This window comes from Diabrotica undecimpunctata, chromosome 1 (genome assembly GCF_040954645.1).
Source record: "Diabrotica undecimpunctata isolate CICGRU chromosome 1, icDiaUnde3, whole genome shotgun sequence".
Lineage (NCBI taxonomy): Eukaryota > Metazoa > Arthropoda > Insecta > Coleoptera > Chrysomelidae > Diabrotica > Diabrotica undecimpunctata.
Window position 1 is genome coordinate 54,819,633 of NC_092803.1, and position 19,498 is coordinate 54,839,130.

General features: G+C 32.2%; 2 protein-coding genes across 2 annotated transcripts in view; one reads left to right on the forward strand and one right to left on the reverse strand.

Moving 5' to 3' along the window:
• The window catches only part of LOC140438947 (trypsin-3-like), a 97,669-nt gene that overhangs the window by 8,075 nt on the left and 70,096 nt on the right, over window positions 1-19,498 (forward strand). The window lies entirely within an intron of this gene.
• On the reverse strand, window positions 949-17,675 carry LOC140449367 (trypsin-1-like). The gene is made up of 2 exons (XM_072542524.1): window positions 17,609-17,675; window positions 949-1,702 (listed from the first exon to the last, which is right to left on the reverse strand). Exons 1-2 carry the CDS (start codon window positions 17,655-17,657, stop codon window positions 990-992), a joined length of 762 nt encoding a protein of 253 aa, XP_072398625.1. The 5' UTR covers window positions 17,658-17,675; the 3' UTR covers window positions 949-989.

Consider the following 19,498-nt stretch of genomic DNA (forward strand, 5'->3'; position numbering starts at 1 on the left):
ATTATCAGAAGAATTTTTCACCAAGTAACAAAAAACAAAATTTGTTTGATTTACTAATGTTTTTATTTTGAGAACGATTTCCGAAGTGGTCCGACAAAAAAGGACAGGAAACAAAAACAAGTTTGTGGAATATGCAGTAGAAATGTGTGTAACGATTAATCTTTAATTAAAAAAGTTTGAAAGTATTGCAATAAAGAAAAATAAATGACTAATATGGTTTTGTTATTTTTATTGTTTTTTTTTAACTAATACTTAATATTTTAATTCGTCATATTAATTTGCTATTCCAGTTGGGAATAAGCTAATCTTGTGGCTTAGTCCCGACTAAAATAGTAAACTGATATGACAAAGTTTTCATTTGTAAAAGTAAAATAATAATATTCTTCTGCCTTATGCGTTTTATTCATTTTCTAAAGATTGTATTTGTCGGTACTTTGTACATGAGCTTAATTACCATAATCTTTTTTCATAAGGGTTGTCACACAATAATGAAAAGCAACAGCACCGTAATCTTTTTTCTACGAAAGTTTTCTTGCATTTCATTATTTTGTGCAAATTCTTCAGGTAGATTGCACCCTCGAGGTAGATCTCATACTATAGTAGCATCTATCTTTTTATTTAATCTATACAATTTAAATTTAACTTTAATAAAAAATCAAAAATGGATATTAGAAATATATGGGTAAATATGAATAGTAAATTCAAGAACAGTGGTGGGCCCAAGAAACCCGAGTTGCTCGGTAACGTAAGTAAAATGTGTTGCCCGGATAAGGGTTAAATAATTGTAACACAACTTACTTAATGTTTTAACCAATAGCAGAGTTTTGTAAAACAGACCTATAAATAAAAGACAGGTATAAACTAAAACAGATTTAAAAATTATGTAAATAAAACAAAACATAATTTATTAAATAGAAAATATACCTTGATATAAAAAATGTTTATAACATGATTTTTTTTATATTGTAATTTTATTTTTAATTCATTTATCATATACCCGACACTTCTTTGATGTAACTTCTTAAAACAGCTACATTAGTATAGACCCCAGGTCTTCCCGCTTCTCCACATCCACTCCCCCATGAAATGATTCCCATTTGCACACCATCGACTACCATCGGTCCGCCTGAATCGCCTTGACAAGCATCTTTGCCTCCTTTCACTAAACCAGCACAAAACATTCTATCGGTGATAAACTTACCCATGACTCTTTTACAATCACTTTGATTCAAAATAGGAATTTCAGTTACCCTCAGAGATCTACTGGATGTTCCATTCTCCGTGGTAAAACCCCAGCCAACTATAGTGCCGATATCTCCCCCTTTAACGTTAGAACCTTCAGGTGGAAGAGGAATGGCTTCCGCGTAATCAGGATCCACTGGCTCTTGTAGTTTTAGTAGGGCTATATCATAATCTATAGTGTTAGTATCGTATAGTTTATGCATGTATTTCTTCTTAACTTGTATTACTTCCCCTCCAGTCTGCCTTGCTGTTGCTCCAGCTCTGATTGATATAAAAGGAGTAAACACTCCGAAGACACAATGGGCCGCTGTCAGGACCCAAGTAGGTGATATGAGAGAAGCTCCGCATGAGTGAAGACCCAAGTATTGTAGTGAGAGTTGGTAAGGGTAGAAGTATATATCAGTGTCCATTCCACCCACTATTTTACCCCCGTAGGAGTCTGAAGGCAATTGATCATCACCTAAAATTTAATTTGCCGATAAATAAAGAATAAAGAATAAAGGATGAAAGAATAGACATTACAATAAATAATGTCACTGAAAGCCCACCAATTCTAAAAGTCGAAGTGGAATATGCCATTAAACAATTAAAGACCAATAAAAGCCCTGGACCTGATGAAGTTTATCCTGAAATACTTAAATTGATCGAAAGTAATAACATTGATTTGTTAGTAATTTTGTTTAATACAATCTACGATACTGGGGAAATACCAGAGGAATGGTTAGAATCTATTTTTATTCCCATTCCAAAACAAGCTAACTCCAGGAGATGCGCAGATTTTAGATTAATAAGTCTTATGAGCCAAATGCTTAAAATTCTATTAAAAATACTTCACAATAGGGTATACAAAAGGTGTGAAAAAGAAGTTGGATACGATCAATTTGGATTCAGAGCCGGAATGGGGACCAGAGAGGCCTTGTTTTCATTACAAGTACTGCTGCAGAAGTGTTACGACCAACAAAAGGATGTCTTTCTATGTTTTGTAGACTTTGAAAAGGCATTTGATCGCGTAAACCATAATAAAATGTTAAATTCCTTGCAGAGCATCAACTTGGATAGCAAAGATCTCCGATTAATTAAGAACTTATATTGGAGGCAGAGTGCCAAGATTAGGATCGACGATCATACATCTAGAAATATTAGTATAAATAAAGGAGTAAGGCAAGGATGCATACTATCCCCTATGCTGTTCAATCTTTACTCGGAACTACTATTCAAGCAAGCCTTGGAAAACCTTTCCACAGGAATAAAAATTAATGGAGAACCAATATCTAGCATAAGATATGCAGATGACACTGTCCTACTGGCTGATACAGACACAAACTTACAGAGGGTTATAGACCACCTTAAGGATGCTTGTCGAGAGTTTGGAATGAAGATCAACGAAAAAAAAACAAAAGTAATGGTGATCCAAAGAAAACAGAATATCCCCTTACCTATAAAAATAAATGGGAATATTTTAGAACAGGTAAACCAATACAAATACCTTGGCTGTTGGATTAATTGCAAGCTGGACCCAGAACAAGAAATTAAAGCGAGAATTGCTCAAGCTAGGGATAGTTTCTTTAAGATGCGCGTTCTATTCTGCGATACACATATAAATATTAAATTGAGATTAAAACTTGTAAAATGTTTTATCTGGTCTGTTCTTCTCTACGGAGTCGAAACATGGACTTTAAAAATAAAGAGCCTGAATAGAATCGAGGCATTTGAAATGTGGGTGTACCGTAGAATTTTAAAAATTCCTTGGACAGCACGAAAAACAAATGAAGAAGTACTAGCTAGACTCAATTTAGAAAAAGAACTATTGAGAACAGTCAAAAGAAGAAAAACCAGTTATTTAGGGCATTTGTTGCGCAACGAGAAATACTACATCCCTCAGTTGATAATAAAAGGCAAAATAGAAGGAAAGCGAGGAATTGGAAGAAAAAAATTGTCCTGGTTACGTAATATCAGAAACTGGACAGGACTTGGATTTGAGGAACTCTTAAGAACAGCTGAAGATAGACAAACGTTTGCCACCATAACCGCTAACCTCCATTAATGGAGACGGCACTTGAAGAAGAAGAAGACCTGGTTTGTGATTGCTGATAAACAAGATACGAATTTATTTATTGATTTTGCTTATTTTTGTAATTATTCATTACTTATAAACCAAATTTTATATTTTTTTACATTATGTATATATGCAGCTTGTTTCGAATTTCCTAAATAACACATTAGTAAATGTTAAAATCCAGATATGGATTTTTAATTTTAAATATCGTGTTTTTACTATGTCTCTTTTTCTTTATAGTTTCTTTGTTTGTCATCGTTACGCCAAGGTCATGCTATCTTCTCTGTATCGTTACAATTTTACCGTATTACACTCCTCGTCAAAGACGAAAATACCACTGAACCTCCAAAAATCATAAGAACAAGCTTAATTTTGCTGAGAATATTACTTTTGGGATTCCAAAAAAGAGCAAAAAGTTTACCACTCCTACCATCTCTCTTCCCGCTAAAACCTTCCCTTGTACAGGGGGTAGAAACGGAAAAATCGATTTACCAAGAATTTGTACACCGTAAAAAGAAATATTTAAAAAAAAATGTAGCTAAGATAATTTTGAACAAAAATGTTTATTACCACGTTTTGTGTAGAATAAACCGTTCTCTCGGAAACTACTCTTGAAGCGACCGGCGGTTTTTACTCTGTTAGGCGCGCGAAATTAACTTTAAATAAAATGTGTATCAATTCGACGGTAAAAATTTGATATCTTTTAATCAGAGTATCTTATTTTCAAAAGTCAAAATGTATTTTAAAATGTGAAAAGTTTAGCTTTCGTATGCAATTTCGTATTTTGCTGCAAATATTTTCACTTTTTATAAAGGTACATACAGAAGTTAAAACACTTCACCATTGTATTAAGGTGTGGTATAATTTCACTATTTGAGAGAGTGAGTCATCGTTGAAAGGCCCAGAAATGCGAAAAGCTGTTTGGAAATCCAGTGACGTACACTTACTTTTATTTTAACGTTAATTATATTTTATTTTTCAAATATTAATGTTCGAAATAGGCCACAATATATTTATTTACAAGTTTTGACTGACGTTTCGATCTTTATATCCAAAGATCGCTTTCAAAGATATAAATGATAGTTATATTTATTTTATTTGTTTATTATTATATATTTTTATAATCTTATATTGTTTATTTTCTTTTTTTTTTCTATCTTTAAAAACGGAATAGAGATCGAAACGTCAATGTATTAAACATCCAAATAGATATATTGTGGCTTATGTCCAACCTTCTCCCTAAAAATACAGAATGCCACAAACAAGCAGCTATAGAAAAATAAATATATCTGTCATTTGTATGTTTGAAAACGGTCTCTTTATAGAGATTGAAACGTCCGTAAATTAAACATTTGAATAAATATATTGTGTCTTATTCCCAACATTATTTCTAAAAATACAGAACGGCAAGCATAAAGCCATAGAAAATAAATAGTACTATCATTTGTATAATTGAAAACGGTTTCTGGATATAGAGATCGAAACGTCAATAAATAAACATATGAATAAATATTTTGTGGCTTATTCCCTACATTCCCCTAAAAATACAGAATGCCACAAACAAAAAGCTATAAAAAAGAAGTAATTTTGCAGAAAGTTTACTGATACCAACCGGCTGTCGCGGAAGTTACGCTAAAACGTCTTTTGACGTGACCCGTCCTTAAAGAGTTACACAATGAAATTTTTTTAAAACAAATTTTAAGACAGTTTCCACACCACCCCAGAAGTATGTCTTTATGTCTTGTGGGGCGATACTTTTTTTAAATGGGTGTTCGCCAACAGCCATATTGTCTCATTAAATAAAATGAACAAAACACTTAAACAATATAAAACAAAACAAAATAAAATCCTATTAAACAAAATAAAATTCTATAAAAACAAAATAAAAATAATGTTTGATGTGTTTAAACACAAACACTATACACACTTACTATGTTCTTCTCGTTTTTTTTTGTTTTTGGTTTTTTTTATGCTGATGTTCTTATTAAACTACGGCCTGCGTAGCGCAAGCGGTAGGATGCTTGCCTCGCACGCCGGTGGTCCGGAGTTCGAATCCTACCGCCGGCAAAGAACAACTAAACATTTTTAAAAATGTCTATAGGCCCCAGGTCGACTCAGCCTGCATAAAATGAGTACCTTATGTAAAACCAGGGGTAATAAAAGGCGGTTGAAGCGTAGCACTGGCCATGTTACCTTTCTTGTATACCGTAGGCCCTAGATATAGCAGACTACCCTGCTATACTCCCAAAGCCGCGAAGCGGTATAAAACGGGAGACTATTATATTCTTATTAAACTATTAGAAAATATTATTCGCTGTCTAAACCTGGAGATGCAGTGCTGCTATCGCTGTCATTATCTTCACCACCTGGTGTAATTATAATTGGCTCTAGTAAAACTTTGATATGAGTGTCAAGTTCCCACATACGATGTTCTTCTTTAATTATGTGGCCTATACATTTAGCCCATTTCTCTGGAGTTACATGGAGGATTGCTTGAATCAAAAGTTTCTTAATTTCGTTAAATTTGAACGTTTTGTTATTGCGTGCTACTTCTCCTTTCACTTGCTCCCAGATAAGTTCAATGGGATTAAGTTTGCAATGATAAGGTGGTAGACGCAGAACTTCGACACCATAATCTTTTGCAGTTTCATCTACAGTATATTTACGATATTCAATTTTCCTTAACCGTGCAATGTCAAGTAGCTAAATTTTAAGCATTGATTCTTCGTATGCAATCCCCTTTTCTGTAAGCCATTCTTGAATCCCCCCTTTCAATTTCTCTAATAAGCACCTGTTTTTTTCGACTCAAATTGAAAAAAACCATCATCAAGAAACCCTGTATCACTTCCTATATGGGTGACGATTAAACGCCGTCCCTTTCCTGATGGAGCTTTTAATCCTGTATATCAGCCTTCTATAAATGCTTCGCGTTTACTTTTGACATTTAAATCTTGCCAAACTTTTCCAACTGTATGACCTTTTCCAACCTTGGTTAATCCAGGTTTCATCCAAATAACATATTTTGCGTCCAGTGCTGCGAATTTTGCGTATTTCTTCTAAATATTTTCTTCTCTGCCCAATAATTTTATTTTTTTCTAATAGCATACTTTTTTGTTGAGTTTTACATATCGAAAGTTCATTTCACGCATGGTCCTGGTTAAGACTCTACGAGATATCTTGGATAAGGAGTCATCGTTTTCGAGCTCTTGAGAAATATTTTTCAGTGTTGGAATTTCACTCCGAAAATAAAATGAATGAATTTTTCGACGTATAATATTCCTTGTCTCGTCATCCAAAACAATGCTTTTCCTACCTCTAGTTTTACCTTTTTCTTGCTTTTTATTTTCCGATGTATTTTTAAGTACACGATAAATACAGCTCATGGATACTTTTGTTAAACTGCTACAAATGTCGACCGCTTGGCTAACATTTAATTCCATTTTTCTGCCGACAATGCCTTCATAAACGTTTCGTATTATTACCTTCTCTTCGGACGTTAACATTTTCCGTCTCTTTTGCGGCATTTCATTTTTGGAATCAACATCAGAATTTTGCAGTCTTCTCTTGGAACAACTCGGTTTTTCGTCCAACTCCAATAAAACTTAAACCAAATAATCACAGAATATAACTAAAAATTTACTATAAAACGACAAACTATAACACTTGTATTATCAATAACACGTTTTATCAATAACACAAACTTATCGCATAAAATACCCTACCCTCAGAAACGCCAATGTAAATAACCTATTGTTGATGGGCACTCGCTCGACAAAAACTAGTTTTACGGCTTTCTGTGGATCTGAATTGAAACGGAGTTCCGTCGCTAATTCCAAAGTTGCCAAACGACTGAAAAATATTGTTTTAAAATATCGATTTTTATTTTATAAATTTAAATATGTAACGAAACGGAACATATAAATAAAATTTATTTCATTACAATTTTGTGCTTAATTTTTACTATTGAAAAAATCAGGTTTTTTTGTATTTTTATGACGGTAATAATCGCTGCGTGGAAGAATACAGGTTTTGTATGACTATAATTACTACTTGTGAACAAGAATTGGCTACACTGTACGACAACTTCTGGTTAAGTCTACTATAGAGAAGCACAAATAAATATACTACTTTATATATTCTGAAGATGATCTAATCAGATCATCTTCAGTGCCTTATGTACTTGAAGCTAACAATGAATTTGTGGCTATGACATCCATATATGGGTTTACGTCTTTACAAAATTAAATTATATGTTGACTCTAGGTCGATGACAATGGATAAAATTTTATTTAATACTTGAGGAGCTACATGTCTCTCTGCTCGGTGTTTTAACACGTGGTTCTTGTCAGTTAACACGACACAGACCAACTGGCTGAGGTGACAGGAATATAATTTAAGAAGACACCTAAACATGACAAAGTATTGGTGTGTTCTGCGACTAACGTAATTTTTAAAAATTATAAAATTTTTATTTTGTTGTAATAATACCTAATATCTTATTAATGAACCTTTAATTAAAATTGAATCTGTTTAAATGATAAATTTTTTTTTCTCTCTTAAATCTGCAAATCTCTATTATTGAAAAAACAACAAGTGAGTTATTAAATTAGTGAAATTATTGTTTGAGGTTGAATCTATGACATCATAAATGGTATGAAAATTGATTGACGTGGAAAATGAAAGAAATTGATGTGGTACTATCCACATAATAGTGTAAGAATGATATAAAAATAAGTATATAGATAAAAATATTAAGTTGGAATCCAATGAAATTTAAGTTAAAAATTTTTTTTTATTACATATTTAAATTTGGGTAATAGTGGTTGCCTGACAACAGTAAGAGACCTGGTGTGTAAATCGCTGAGAGTTTGAAATTTTTTATTAATTAATAAAATGAATAAGCTATTAAAATTTTATGAGATATATGATAACAGAATATGATATTCTAACTATAATTATGTTGTAATTTTGATAGTGTTAATATAATATTGCCATATTGTGAAGTATGTTAAAATGAATATAAATGTAGTTGAGAAAGAATGAATGAGAGTATTAATATAGGAAAGAGGAAATGTAAAATGTTTGTTGAGTAATGTACAGCAGCAAGAATGAATCGGATACTATGTTGTTGTGAACTGTATGGACAAAGTTAGATAAGTAAGTATGTATGGAAAACCAGACAAAATGATATGTGTGTGAATATGAAAGAAAGAATGAAATAATAGAGACTATATGTTGAGTTAACTGTGAGGGGATTAGATTGACTTATGTAATATAGGTGGTAATAGGGTCCACAGACTGAAAGTGTCGAATGGATGTGTGAAGATGACTGATGGAGTTTAATTTTAATTTTTAATATAAGAATATGTGAAGGAGTGAGTCATACAATAACTGACAGGAGGACGAGAAATAAGAAACTGCCATAGGATAAAATGGTGGAAGAAGAAGTATGATGAATAAAAAGAAAGAAGTGAGGGGGTGGACAAATTAAGTTATGATATCTGTTATTGGGTGATTAGTAAGGAAGTTAAAATGTTAGATGTTAGTGGGCTGGTTGGGAAAAGGAAAACAGAAGCAAAATGAAAAAGTTGAAATTTAAATGCAATTATGGAATGCTGATGAAAATTAAGAGAATAGTTGTCGGTGTATGGGAGTAAAAGGTCGGTTTAGGGAGTTTGGCGGTTAACACAGTTAGGGCTAGTCCTCATGTCTCTGGAGATCTCAAGATCCTCATACAAGTCCAACCGTAGAGTATTTCTATCTTGGATGTTATGAATTAATTTGACTCCATCAGGGATGTTGAAATAATGATTATTGACTTTAAGGTGGTGTGAAAAAGCTGATGTATTATCTCTTTTAGAGTGTTCAGCAGATCTAGTTGAAAGTGATCTATAAGTCCTGAAAATGTAGGAGGTATCGCAATCAGAACAAGTCAGTCTGTAAACTCCACTACGGTTCATATAGGGTATTGTATCCTTAGTATTTGTCAAGAAATGGTTAAGAGTATTTCCAACTTTGAAAGATATAAAAGAAATAATAAATTAGACTTACTCACAATCAATTTAATTTATTTAATCAGACGACCGGTTTCGCTTTCTACAATATGCAAAGCATCTTCAGGTCAAGATACAAAGTTAAATAATAGATCACGATACAAACTTAATGCATATTGTAGAAAGCGAAACCGGTCGTCTGATTAGTTAAATTAAATTGATTGTGAGTAAGTCTAATTTATTATTTCTTTTACCTTTTGAAATGGACTTACACAAGCAACACATTCATGATTTGAAAGATATGTGTGTGATTTCTGATGAATTCATTATAATACGTCTGATATTTTCAGATAGTTTGGGAGTGTGATACGGTAAAGACCTGTAATTTGGAGTAGAAGAAGAAGATTGATTAAAAGCAGAATTTTGAAGCAATCTAGATTCTCTTTTATGGATGATTTTGTCTATTATAAAATGATCATAACCATTGTTGACAGCTATTGGTTTTATGATATTGAGTTCTTTATTAAAGGAGTCAATAGACATAAGTATTGAATATAGTCTGTGGATGAAACTTCTAAAAGCAGCTAATTTGTGTGATAGAGGGCGATTGGAGGAAGACTGAATGACATGATCGGTTTGGGTGGGCTTGCGGAAGATACCAAAGTCAAATTAATTGTTGAATCTGGTAATAGATAAATCTAGAAAATTAATGGCTTGGGAAGATTCTAGTTCCATGGTAAATTTGATATTTGGGTGGATTTGATTGATTTTAAGAAGTAGTTGTTGTACTGAGTCATGATTGCCTGACATGAAGACTAAACAGTCATCAATATAACGGAACCAGTGTAAAATTTCAGGATTTTTTATGATGTGGTTGAATTCTAAATGATCCATAAAGTCATCAGCCAAGAAGGGGGATTAACAACTGCCCATTGCTAAACCATCAGGTTGTCTATAAAATTTGTTGTTGAATTGGAAGAAATCTTGAGATACACATAATTAAAGGATATCCAATATCGATGAGATGATGTTGGACTGAATCGACTTATTGACTAGGAGTGTTTTTACCAGACTAAGAGTTTCAAGTTTGGGCACTAAAGTAAATAAATTGCTAACATCAAAAGAAAGCATAGTAATGTCAGGATTAAGACTGATGAGTTGAAGTTTATCAACCAATTAATATGAATTTATTACAGTAAACTGTGGAGTAAAATTTTGGCAACAAATGTGAGGCATTGGAAATATGCCCAAAAAGGCTGAATTTACACATTTACATAACAAATGATGTAAAACATTTAAAATAGTTTTTTCTGACTACATAAGTACGTTTTTTGGAACTACGCAACTTCAGCTATAAACTGCACCTAATTATTACTCAAACTCAAAAATTATTGAAGGTTGTATGTATTTTTTAATGCCACATCATAAACTATGTGACACTAATATGGCTAGAAAACAATAGAGGTTGGTGATAGAAGGCTGAAGATTAAGGATTTGCCTGTATTATCTAATGCCACATCATAAAAAAATTAAACAAAAAATTTTGTCCAAAAATAAAAAAAATGTTCCAGTCATTTCGGAGAAGTATGGCAACTAATTCTGTATCACTAATATGGCTATTAAGAAATGGGGATTAGTAATAGAGGGGTGGAAATTAAGTTTTGTATGCATTTTTTAATAAAAATAAAAAATAAATTAAAGAATAATGTTGTGAATAAATGTTGTGAGCCACGCGTACCCCTTGGGGGTATGAAAAATATATAACAACCTATTTTCACAGTCACCAATGTGAAGGAGACTTTTAATAAATTGGTCTAAGGGGAAAACTGGTCTAAGGGTAAACGAAGAGAAAACCAAATACATGTGCATCAACAGACAAAAGGGACGAGATAGAATAGGGCAAAATGTTACAATAGACCCATATAACTTTGAAAGAGTGGAGAGTTTTAAATATCTCGGAGAAACAATCACTGCAGATAACGATATTGCGGAAGAGATTAAAGGAAGAATTCAGGCAGTAAACAGATGTATGTACAGCCTCCACAATACTATTAAATCTAAAAGCCTAACACGAACATCAAAAATTAGAATATATAAAACGGTGATTAGACCGGTGGTCATGTATGGGTGTGAGACGTGGACCCTGACCAAAGAAACTGAAAGAAAACTTAGATGTTTTGAGAGGAAAATCCTCAGAAGAATCTTTGGGCATTATCACGACATTAATAGCAATCAATACCGAATGAGAACATATGCTGAAGTCACGCAGATGTATAGAGCGAGCAATATAGTCCAAAAGATTAAATCCCAACGTCCAAGATGAGCTGGCCATGTCCATAGACTCCCTAATAACCGCCTTGCCAAGCTAATATGGGAGGAAGCCCCCACAGGAAGAAGGCCCTTAGGACGTCCACGAGTGCAATGGAGAGACAATATATGGTCAGATCTAAGAACAATGGGGCTACCCACTGACCCTATTATTAAGGACGACCATTCAAGATGGAAGCAAGTTGTGCAGTCAGCCAAAACCCACCCTGGGTTGTAGTGCTACGAGAAAAAAAAGAGAGAGAAAACCTATTTTCATATCTACCTTATTATAAAAAAGGGGTTGGTAATAGAGGTGCGAAAATTAAAGGCCATTTGTATTTTTTATGCCATATCGTGAAATCAAAAAAAAAATTTGTTAAAAAAATAAAAAAAAAAATGTTTAAGGTGAACCATCCTTGGGGGTATGAAAAATAGATATCAACATATTCTCAGACTTACAGCATACTCATGTAAAATTTGTTAAAAATCTGTTAAGCTGTTTCGAAGAAGGAAGGTTTCACATGGAATCAACATGCGGTGTTCCCAAACGGTTTCCCATCCAAGCATTAACCGCAACCGATACTGTTTGACTTCGGTGATCGAACGAGAACCCGGTATGGCTGTTGCCCAATTTATCAATACTGGCATTTATTTTGGTAATCCAAGGTTCGTTTGTTAGTCATAGTATGGCGACATCTATTAGTAATATTACGATTTCTAATGAGAGAAAAACTGTTTTTGAAGTCTTCCTGTACAACTTTTTGAAAATTATCTTCTACACAAATCTTCTCATAATAATAAGAAATACAAGAAAAAGAGAATTATCTAATTTGGTGGAGTCTTTCTAAAGTGATAACCATACAAACATTTCGGCGATTCATTTTTATTAACATAGATTGATTTCGCACGCGCAGCACATTCAACATCGACAGTAGCTGCAGGCGTTGTTTCTGAGAGAACGGTTCATTCTACACAAAAAGTGCTAATAAACATTTTTGTTTAAAACTATCTCAGCTACATTTTTTATTGAAAATATTTTTTTCTACGGCTTACAGATTCTTGGTAACTATTTTCCTCCTGCAAGGGGGATTTTATGGAGAGCCGGAGGTAGTATTTTTGTGGTCTCAAAATTGCCATCCTTAGCAAAATTCAGTCAATTTAAATTGTGTTTTATTTTATTTAAAAAGTTAACAAAAAGCCCAAAAAGAGACGAGAAACAATATCTTTTTTAAACCATGCTAATAGCAAAATAAATTATAAAAGAAATAAGTATCTGTCTATAGCTATTTTCAAAAGCAGTGGCGGGAATTTCTAGGAAGAAGGCGTAAGCTAACAAAGCAGTGGCTTTCCAAAAAATACTTATGATTTATATTAGGTCAAATTGTTAAATACAAAAATAAATAAAAGGTTTCTAAAAATAATGTTAGTTAATATTTGGCAACCTTTTTTTATTTAAAACAATATGTATTTTAGTATGATTACTTATGTTATTATTAATAGTATTAGTTCTAAAGTAACTTATGAATAGTAGATAAAGGTAACATTTGTAAGTACATCATATCATAATGTTATTTTGTGTGTGTGTGTGTGTGTGTGTGTGTGTGTGTGTGTGTGTGAGAGAGAGAGAGCGATGGCATTAGACAAAAAATCTTTTTGCCACAGAAAATGTTATTTTATGTTTTTTACTTTTATAATCAGGTCCACTGTCGTCATCGCTGGAATCATCTAAATCAATTCTTAACTCTTCAGTAATTACATCTACGCGACGTTTATTTTTCAAGTACTTATTTTAGATCTTGTCAACATTTCCACATAGTTTCTTCCCATCTACAGTTACAATTTGCAAATTTATGCTTCACCAACATTTTTACAGCTCCTAATATAAAATTAACATTGTGTTTTGCAATTCCATTTTTTATCTACGCTGAAACCATTTCTATAGTTATTCCTGAAGTCAGGAAATGTCCACATTCGTGCAGAACTTGTCTAATTTATATTGAATATGATTTTATTGGCATTGTTTAATGATTTCATAGATCTTTGGTTTTATCAATAATGCTGCAAATGGTATACTTGTTATTCTGTCAACAAAAATAACATATCTGCTCTTCGAGAATTACTGATATGTGCTCTATTATGTACATTATGGTATGGAGCATTTTCAGTAAAAACAAAAAATCCTAAAGACAAATTAGGAATTAACTGTTCTTTCAACCATTGCTAGTAATTTCATGCTTTCATATTATTATGATAACCTCCCGACTGGTAAAACTCCTGATACCTGATGTAAAACTCAAAAGGGCATTCGACATAAAACCCATTTTTTTACTACTGTGTACAATACCCAACCTACTTATTTTTAAAAGGTTTTTGAACAATCATTTACCACTATTATCTGACCAGTTGTTACAAGTATTGTATCCTGCATGTATATGCATAGGTTTCATTAACATATACAATTAGCTTACCTTTAGTATACTATGAAGTATTTAATATTGTCTAAATATTTTAGACGCAGAGCACAAGTGTTATTTTGTTTAATTAATAAACGTCGATTATCTTTCATTTTCTTTTATTAAAATCTCAAATTTTTTATACTTTTCTATAGAAAACTTACACTTCCAGTCTACTTGTAGGCCTCTTATATAGCGTTTATGCCAAATGACTCACAACAACTTTTAGTCCCATGAAAATGACAATTATGCCAGAGTTGTTTTCCGTGTCTTGTAAAATTATTTGAATCTGCGTTTGCTACCATATTCGCTTGTTGAATTATCCTGTCTACTGTGCATACAGATACTCAAGTAGCTTTGTGATCAGATACTAATAAATAATTAAAGAAATCAGCAAAACAGATCATTCACCCTGTTTATAAGCAATCCGAGATATTAGAAGGGTGCAGGGAATAAAGTCGTAATGTCAACTTTTACGAAAATCGAGATTTTAGTGCTATATGTCAGGAGTGCTACAAAAGCTCAAATTAATACCTTCCGTCAGGGAATATAAACATTAGGTCAGTAGAAAATCGCAAGTAAATATTTGGAAGTCTGGGGATAAAGGCGGATAGTCCATGGATTCTAGGAATGAAAGCGCATTGTCACTTTAGTGTGGCGTTACTGTGACTACAACTTGTCTTTTCTTGAGCTGTTAGTGTGCAATTTATTTAAGTCTATAATATCGTTAAATTATTGATTAAAACAATGAGTAAAGTTTTTGCAAGTGACTTTATAGACAGTAGTAGTGATGGTTTAGAGAAACCTAAACAAGAAAACATAAAATAAAACGAAAAAAAAACTGGGCGGCTGAATGATGTTCTTAAAAGGCTACGACTACAGAATCACGTAACAGGGCCAGACTGTAAGTGCAAAAGATATCTTTGCTTTGGAATTGTATCACCTAACGCTAGACAGTCAATAATAAGTAGTTTTTAGTTTATATTATTAATAACTTAATTCAGAGGATGCACAGAATGTATACCTATGTGGTCTTATTACAGTTTTACAAATTAAACAATGGAGGTCAAGAAAAGATTTGACCGACCCAGATAAATTACATAATTCAACATGTGTTTACAGAGTTAGATTTAAAAATACCGACGAAGTTACTACTGACGTACCTATGTGCAAGTTAGAGTTATTGCAACGATCTTTGAAATTAACTGGAGAGGCACCTACAAACAAGAGAAGTAAACACGCTAATCGTCCTCATAAACTATCGGAGGCTGTTACTGCTGCTGTGATGGAACACATGTCTTCCTTTAGAGGAAGAAAATCCCATTATATACCTATCTGAGGAATCAAACGTTAAAAAAATGTAGCAGATGGTCATGGAAATGTACAAAGAGGCCCCCATTTCTTACGAATCTTACAGAATTTTATTTACGAATAAGTTTAATATTTCATTCGGGTACCCCCGAAAAGATAGTTGCATTACGTGTGATGAATACGTTGCAAAACTAAAATCACTCGAGAAAGAAAAAGCTGACTTGCCCCCTCCCCCTCACTGCAAGGGAATCAATTCTTATTTGGTTAACACTGCAAGCAAACTTCATAAAATGAAAGCAGAAACTTTTTACAAGAAAAAACGGCAAATTAAAAGGTTATGCAAAACTAATGAAAAATCAAAAGCATTTGCATTGACTACCAAAAAAACTTGCTAGTGCCTAACATTTCAACAAATAATGTCTATTACACAAGACAATTATCTGTATTTACGTTCAACATACACGTACTAGCCTCCAATAAAAGTGTTTTTTATACATACCCACATACAATAGGGAAAAAAGGCGCAGACGATGTGTCCTCTCCTTCACCATTTCGTTCATAATTTCCTTGATCCATCAGTTGAAGAGTTGTTTATATTCGCAGATTCTTATGGGGGCCAAAATAAAAACTATACAGTTGCAAGATTTCTGTATCATCTTGTTTGCACAGAGAAGAGACTTATGACCATACATATGATTTTTCCAATAAGAGAGCATTCATACATGGAAACAGATAAAAATATGAAGATTATAAATCAAAAATCAAGAGTTGAATTGCCAGAGGAATGGGCTGAAGTTTTCCGGAATTTAAGAAAGAAACCAATTCCTTTTGATGTGATTGAAGTTGATCAAAATATGCTCATATCCTGGACTGAGTATTTTGATAACAAATTCTTTAAAAGATGTCCATTTTGAACAAGACCTATAAAAATTTTGAGAAGTGAACAAAAATCTCCCCATTTGATTTTTCGTACTATGGAAATTTCGTTTTAAATAAAGTGATTCCACAGCGGAAAAAATACTAATGACACTCCAGTTACCTTTAGCATCTCATCAGCAGCTGCTACCTCTTTCTAGAGAAAAATTAGAAGATGTAGTGTGTCTTAGTGCATTTTGGTCCAAAGAAGCTTAGCAGTACTTTGAATCTTTAGCACATCAGTAAATAAGTATTCTTCTTAAGTATATTGTTTTTTAATTATAATAAAAGATAATAAAGGCCTTGTTTAACTTATTTTTGTGCGCTAGCAGTAACATGCTTTTTTTTATTAATTTAAAATATTTTTTAATAAATTAATATAATTAACACTTATACTGTCGTATAACACATTTTACTAATTTGTTTAGCAACTTGTTAAAAAAAGGAGTTTAGGATCATAAAAGTTAAATATTACAAAATAAAAAAATAGAAAATGTGGTTTTCTGAAAAATGTACTAATATTGACATTGCACGTTTATTCCCTGCACCTTTCATTTGGAATTATCATAGTATCTCTTGTCAAGAAATATGCAGATTCCTATTGAATCAATTAAAAAGTATAACTTGTGAAATCATAATTACGAGCAAACATATCATCATATAATATTAATACTAGAAGACTCTTTGCATTGCAAAAAAAAGAATAATTATTGGCTTACTTGACTTTAATTTGTTTAACATTATAAACGAATCCCTATATTTTACAAACTTGCAACAACTTTAATAAATATGAAAGTTACAAAACCAAATAATAATAAAATTTTTAAAAACTCGGTCGGTTGAACCATAAAATAAAAAAAGAATACTGTAGTAGAGCTAATAAAGCATGTAGTAGAACAGAAATAGCGATTTCCAGATCATCCATTAAAACGACAAGAACTTCAAGAGCAGATAATGTATTACTGACGATAATAATATAACACATAAATGGTAGATTTCGCATAGTCTTATGTAATGATGATGATTAAAAGACCTGATCGAACCAGATGGATCACCAAATATAATATAACATCCAAAGAATAAAGTAGTATACGAAAAATAAGATTCCTAAAAGTAACAATGCATAAATATTGAAAAAAAACTAATATGAAGTGAAACACAATTGATGACTAACATAATTACAAAAGTCAAAGGTTCCATAGCTTTTTTAAATCGAGAGACACAAATGGAACACTTGCCTGGACAGTTTTTTTTGGGCTCACATTTAGTTAATATCAATTATTTGCACTTTGCTGGGACAATTTAAAAAGAAATTAACAAAAAAATCTTACCCAAAGCACCAATCACGGAAACTAAAGCTAAAAATTTCCAATACATCATGGACTATATGATTTTTTTACCGATAAAATCAGAGGATGACTTTTCATTGTTATTTATAATGTTTCTGTTAATTAGAAGATAACCAGTACATTTAGAAATCATTAGGATTTACCTTAATTGTTTAAAAAATGGGTTAGATATGTACATAAAATAAATAAGCGTAATAATACCACGAGCTGATCATTAAGTTGAAATTAAAAATATTACATAAGAAAAATTAGAAGTAATTTGATATTTAGTAATTTTATATTAAATGATTTTTTTGTATTTAATTATAAAGCTTAGTCCCTGCATTCGGATTATAGTAACAAATTTTAGATGGAACTTTAACACCTTAATTTACCCTAAGTGAAAAAATCATTATTAATATTTAATACTGTTTTGAAAAACGAATAGACAAAATAATAGTTCTTCGGATCCTTATAATAGCCTAATTGTAAAAGAAAATTGTGTGAAGAAATATTAGTTTCTTTTTGTATAATACAGACTTAAGCAACTAGACAAATTATATTAACATAGATGTGTTCTCGTGATCTGCAATGTACAATGTTTCATCTGTCGTTATCCTGTCGTGGCACGTATCCTACCCAGCTCCATTTTATTTGCCAATTCTTCCAATTACATCTGCTACCTTCATCTTGATTTGCACGTCCTCGTTTCGTATAGGTATAATATGTTTTCTCAGAAATTTTCTTCGCATTCCTTGTAAGTTCTGGCATGTATGATTGTAAGAAAAATCTAAAGTACATGACTCATAAGGCTGATAGTTCAGAAATCTTAGCACGTTTCCGCAGATCGTTTTTTTTGTAGTGTTATAAATGTTAACAATAGCCATTCCTCTGTGATATTACCTGAATCGTATATGGTGTTAAACAGTGCAGTTAACTCCTTCGTGCTCACTTCACTCATCACCTTAATAAGTTCAACTGGTATTTATTCCGGACCTGTAGCCTTACCATTTTTAGACTGTTTTAAAGCTGCTTTCACCTCGCTTTCTAGTATTGACGGCCCTGTCATGCAATTTATTTCTGGAAGGTTGCCTCGGTAGTACCAGAAAAGTTCTTTGATGTACATTTTCCAGGTCACCAACTTCTCCTTAACTGTTGTCGCCAGGTTCCCGTCTTTGTTTATGAGGAGGTGTGTGTTTATCCTCTTGTATTGATCAGTGGCTTCTCGAATCTTTCGATGGATATTTATATGATCGTGTTTCACTTGGAGCAATTCGATTAGGTTACATTTTTCTTGCATCCATGTCTCCTATGTCATATGTAGAATTCCACAGAAAATAATAAATAAATCGTGATTTGTAAAATAAAATAAATAGTGAGTGTAAAAATTTCGCGACTAAAAATTAGTAGAATCTGTTCGAAAGCACATATAAATCTTTTAAAAAACAAAAATGAAGGTTTTTATTCTTTTAAACTATTGCTTTTGTTTTTCTCTTCATTCTCACTCTAAAGGGCGAGTTTTAAATATGAAACGCCATAATTATCATGGATATTATGGTTACATTTAGATTATTGTTGAAAATCTAATTAACTGTCTTCTTTCAAAAGCAGCATCCTGTACATTTTTTGTCTTTTGAAGTCCTTAGGATCTACTCATTATTTTTAATGTTACATTTTCTATACCAAATACTATAATTTCGTTATTACTACATTTACATTATCTCCGCCGAAGATAAAATAATACATTTAGCTGATTATGTCCATTACAATAACAACTTTGGCTTTTTAATAAATTGGTATTACACATTTTATGAATCCTACATAAATATTAAAGATATAATTCTCTAAATAGAGTGAATAATTAGCATTTTAGCTTTTGAAACATCACATTAA

Coding starts and splice junctions, on each gene's coding strand:
- LOC140449367 (XM_072542524.1), bottom strand. CDS start 17,657: ATGATGTATTGGAAATTTTTAGCTTTAGTTTCCGTGATTGGTGCTTTG. Junction 1,703..17,608: donor TTCCGTGATTGGTGCTTTGG/GTAAGATTTTTT, acceptor ATTAAATTTTAG/GTGATGATCAATTGCCTTCA.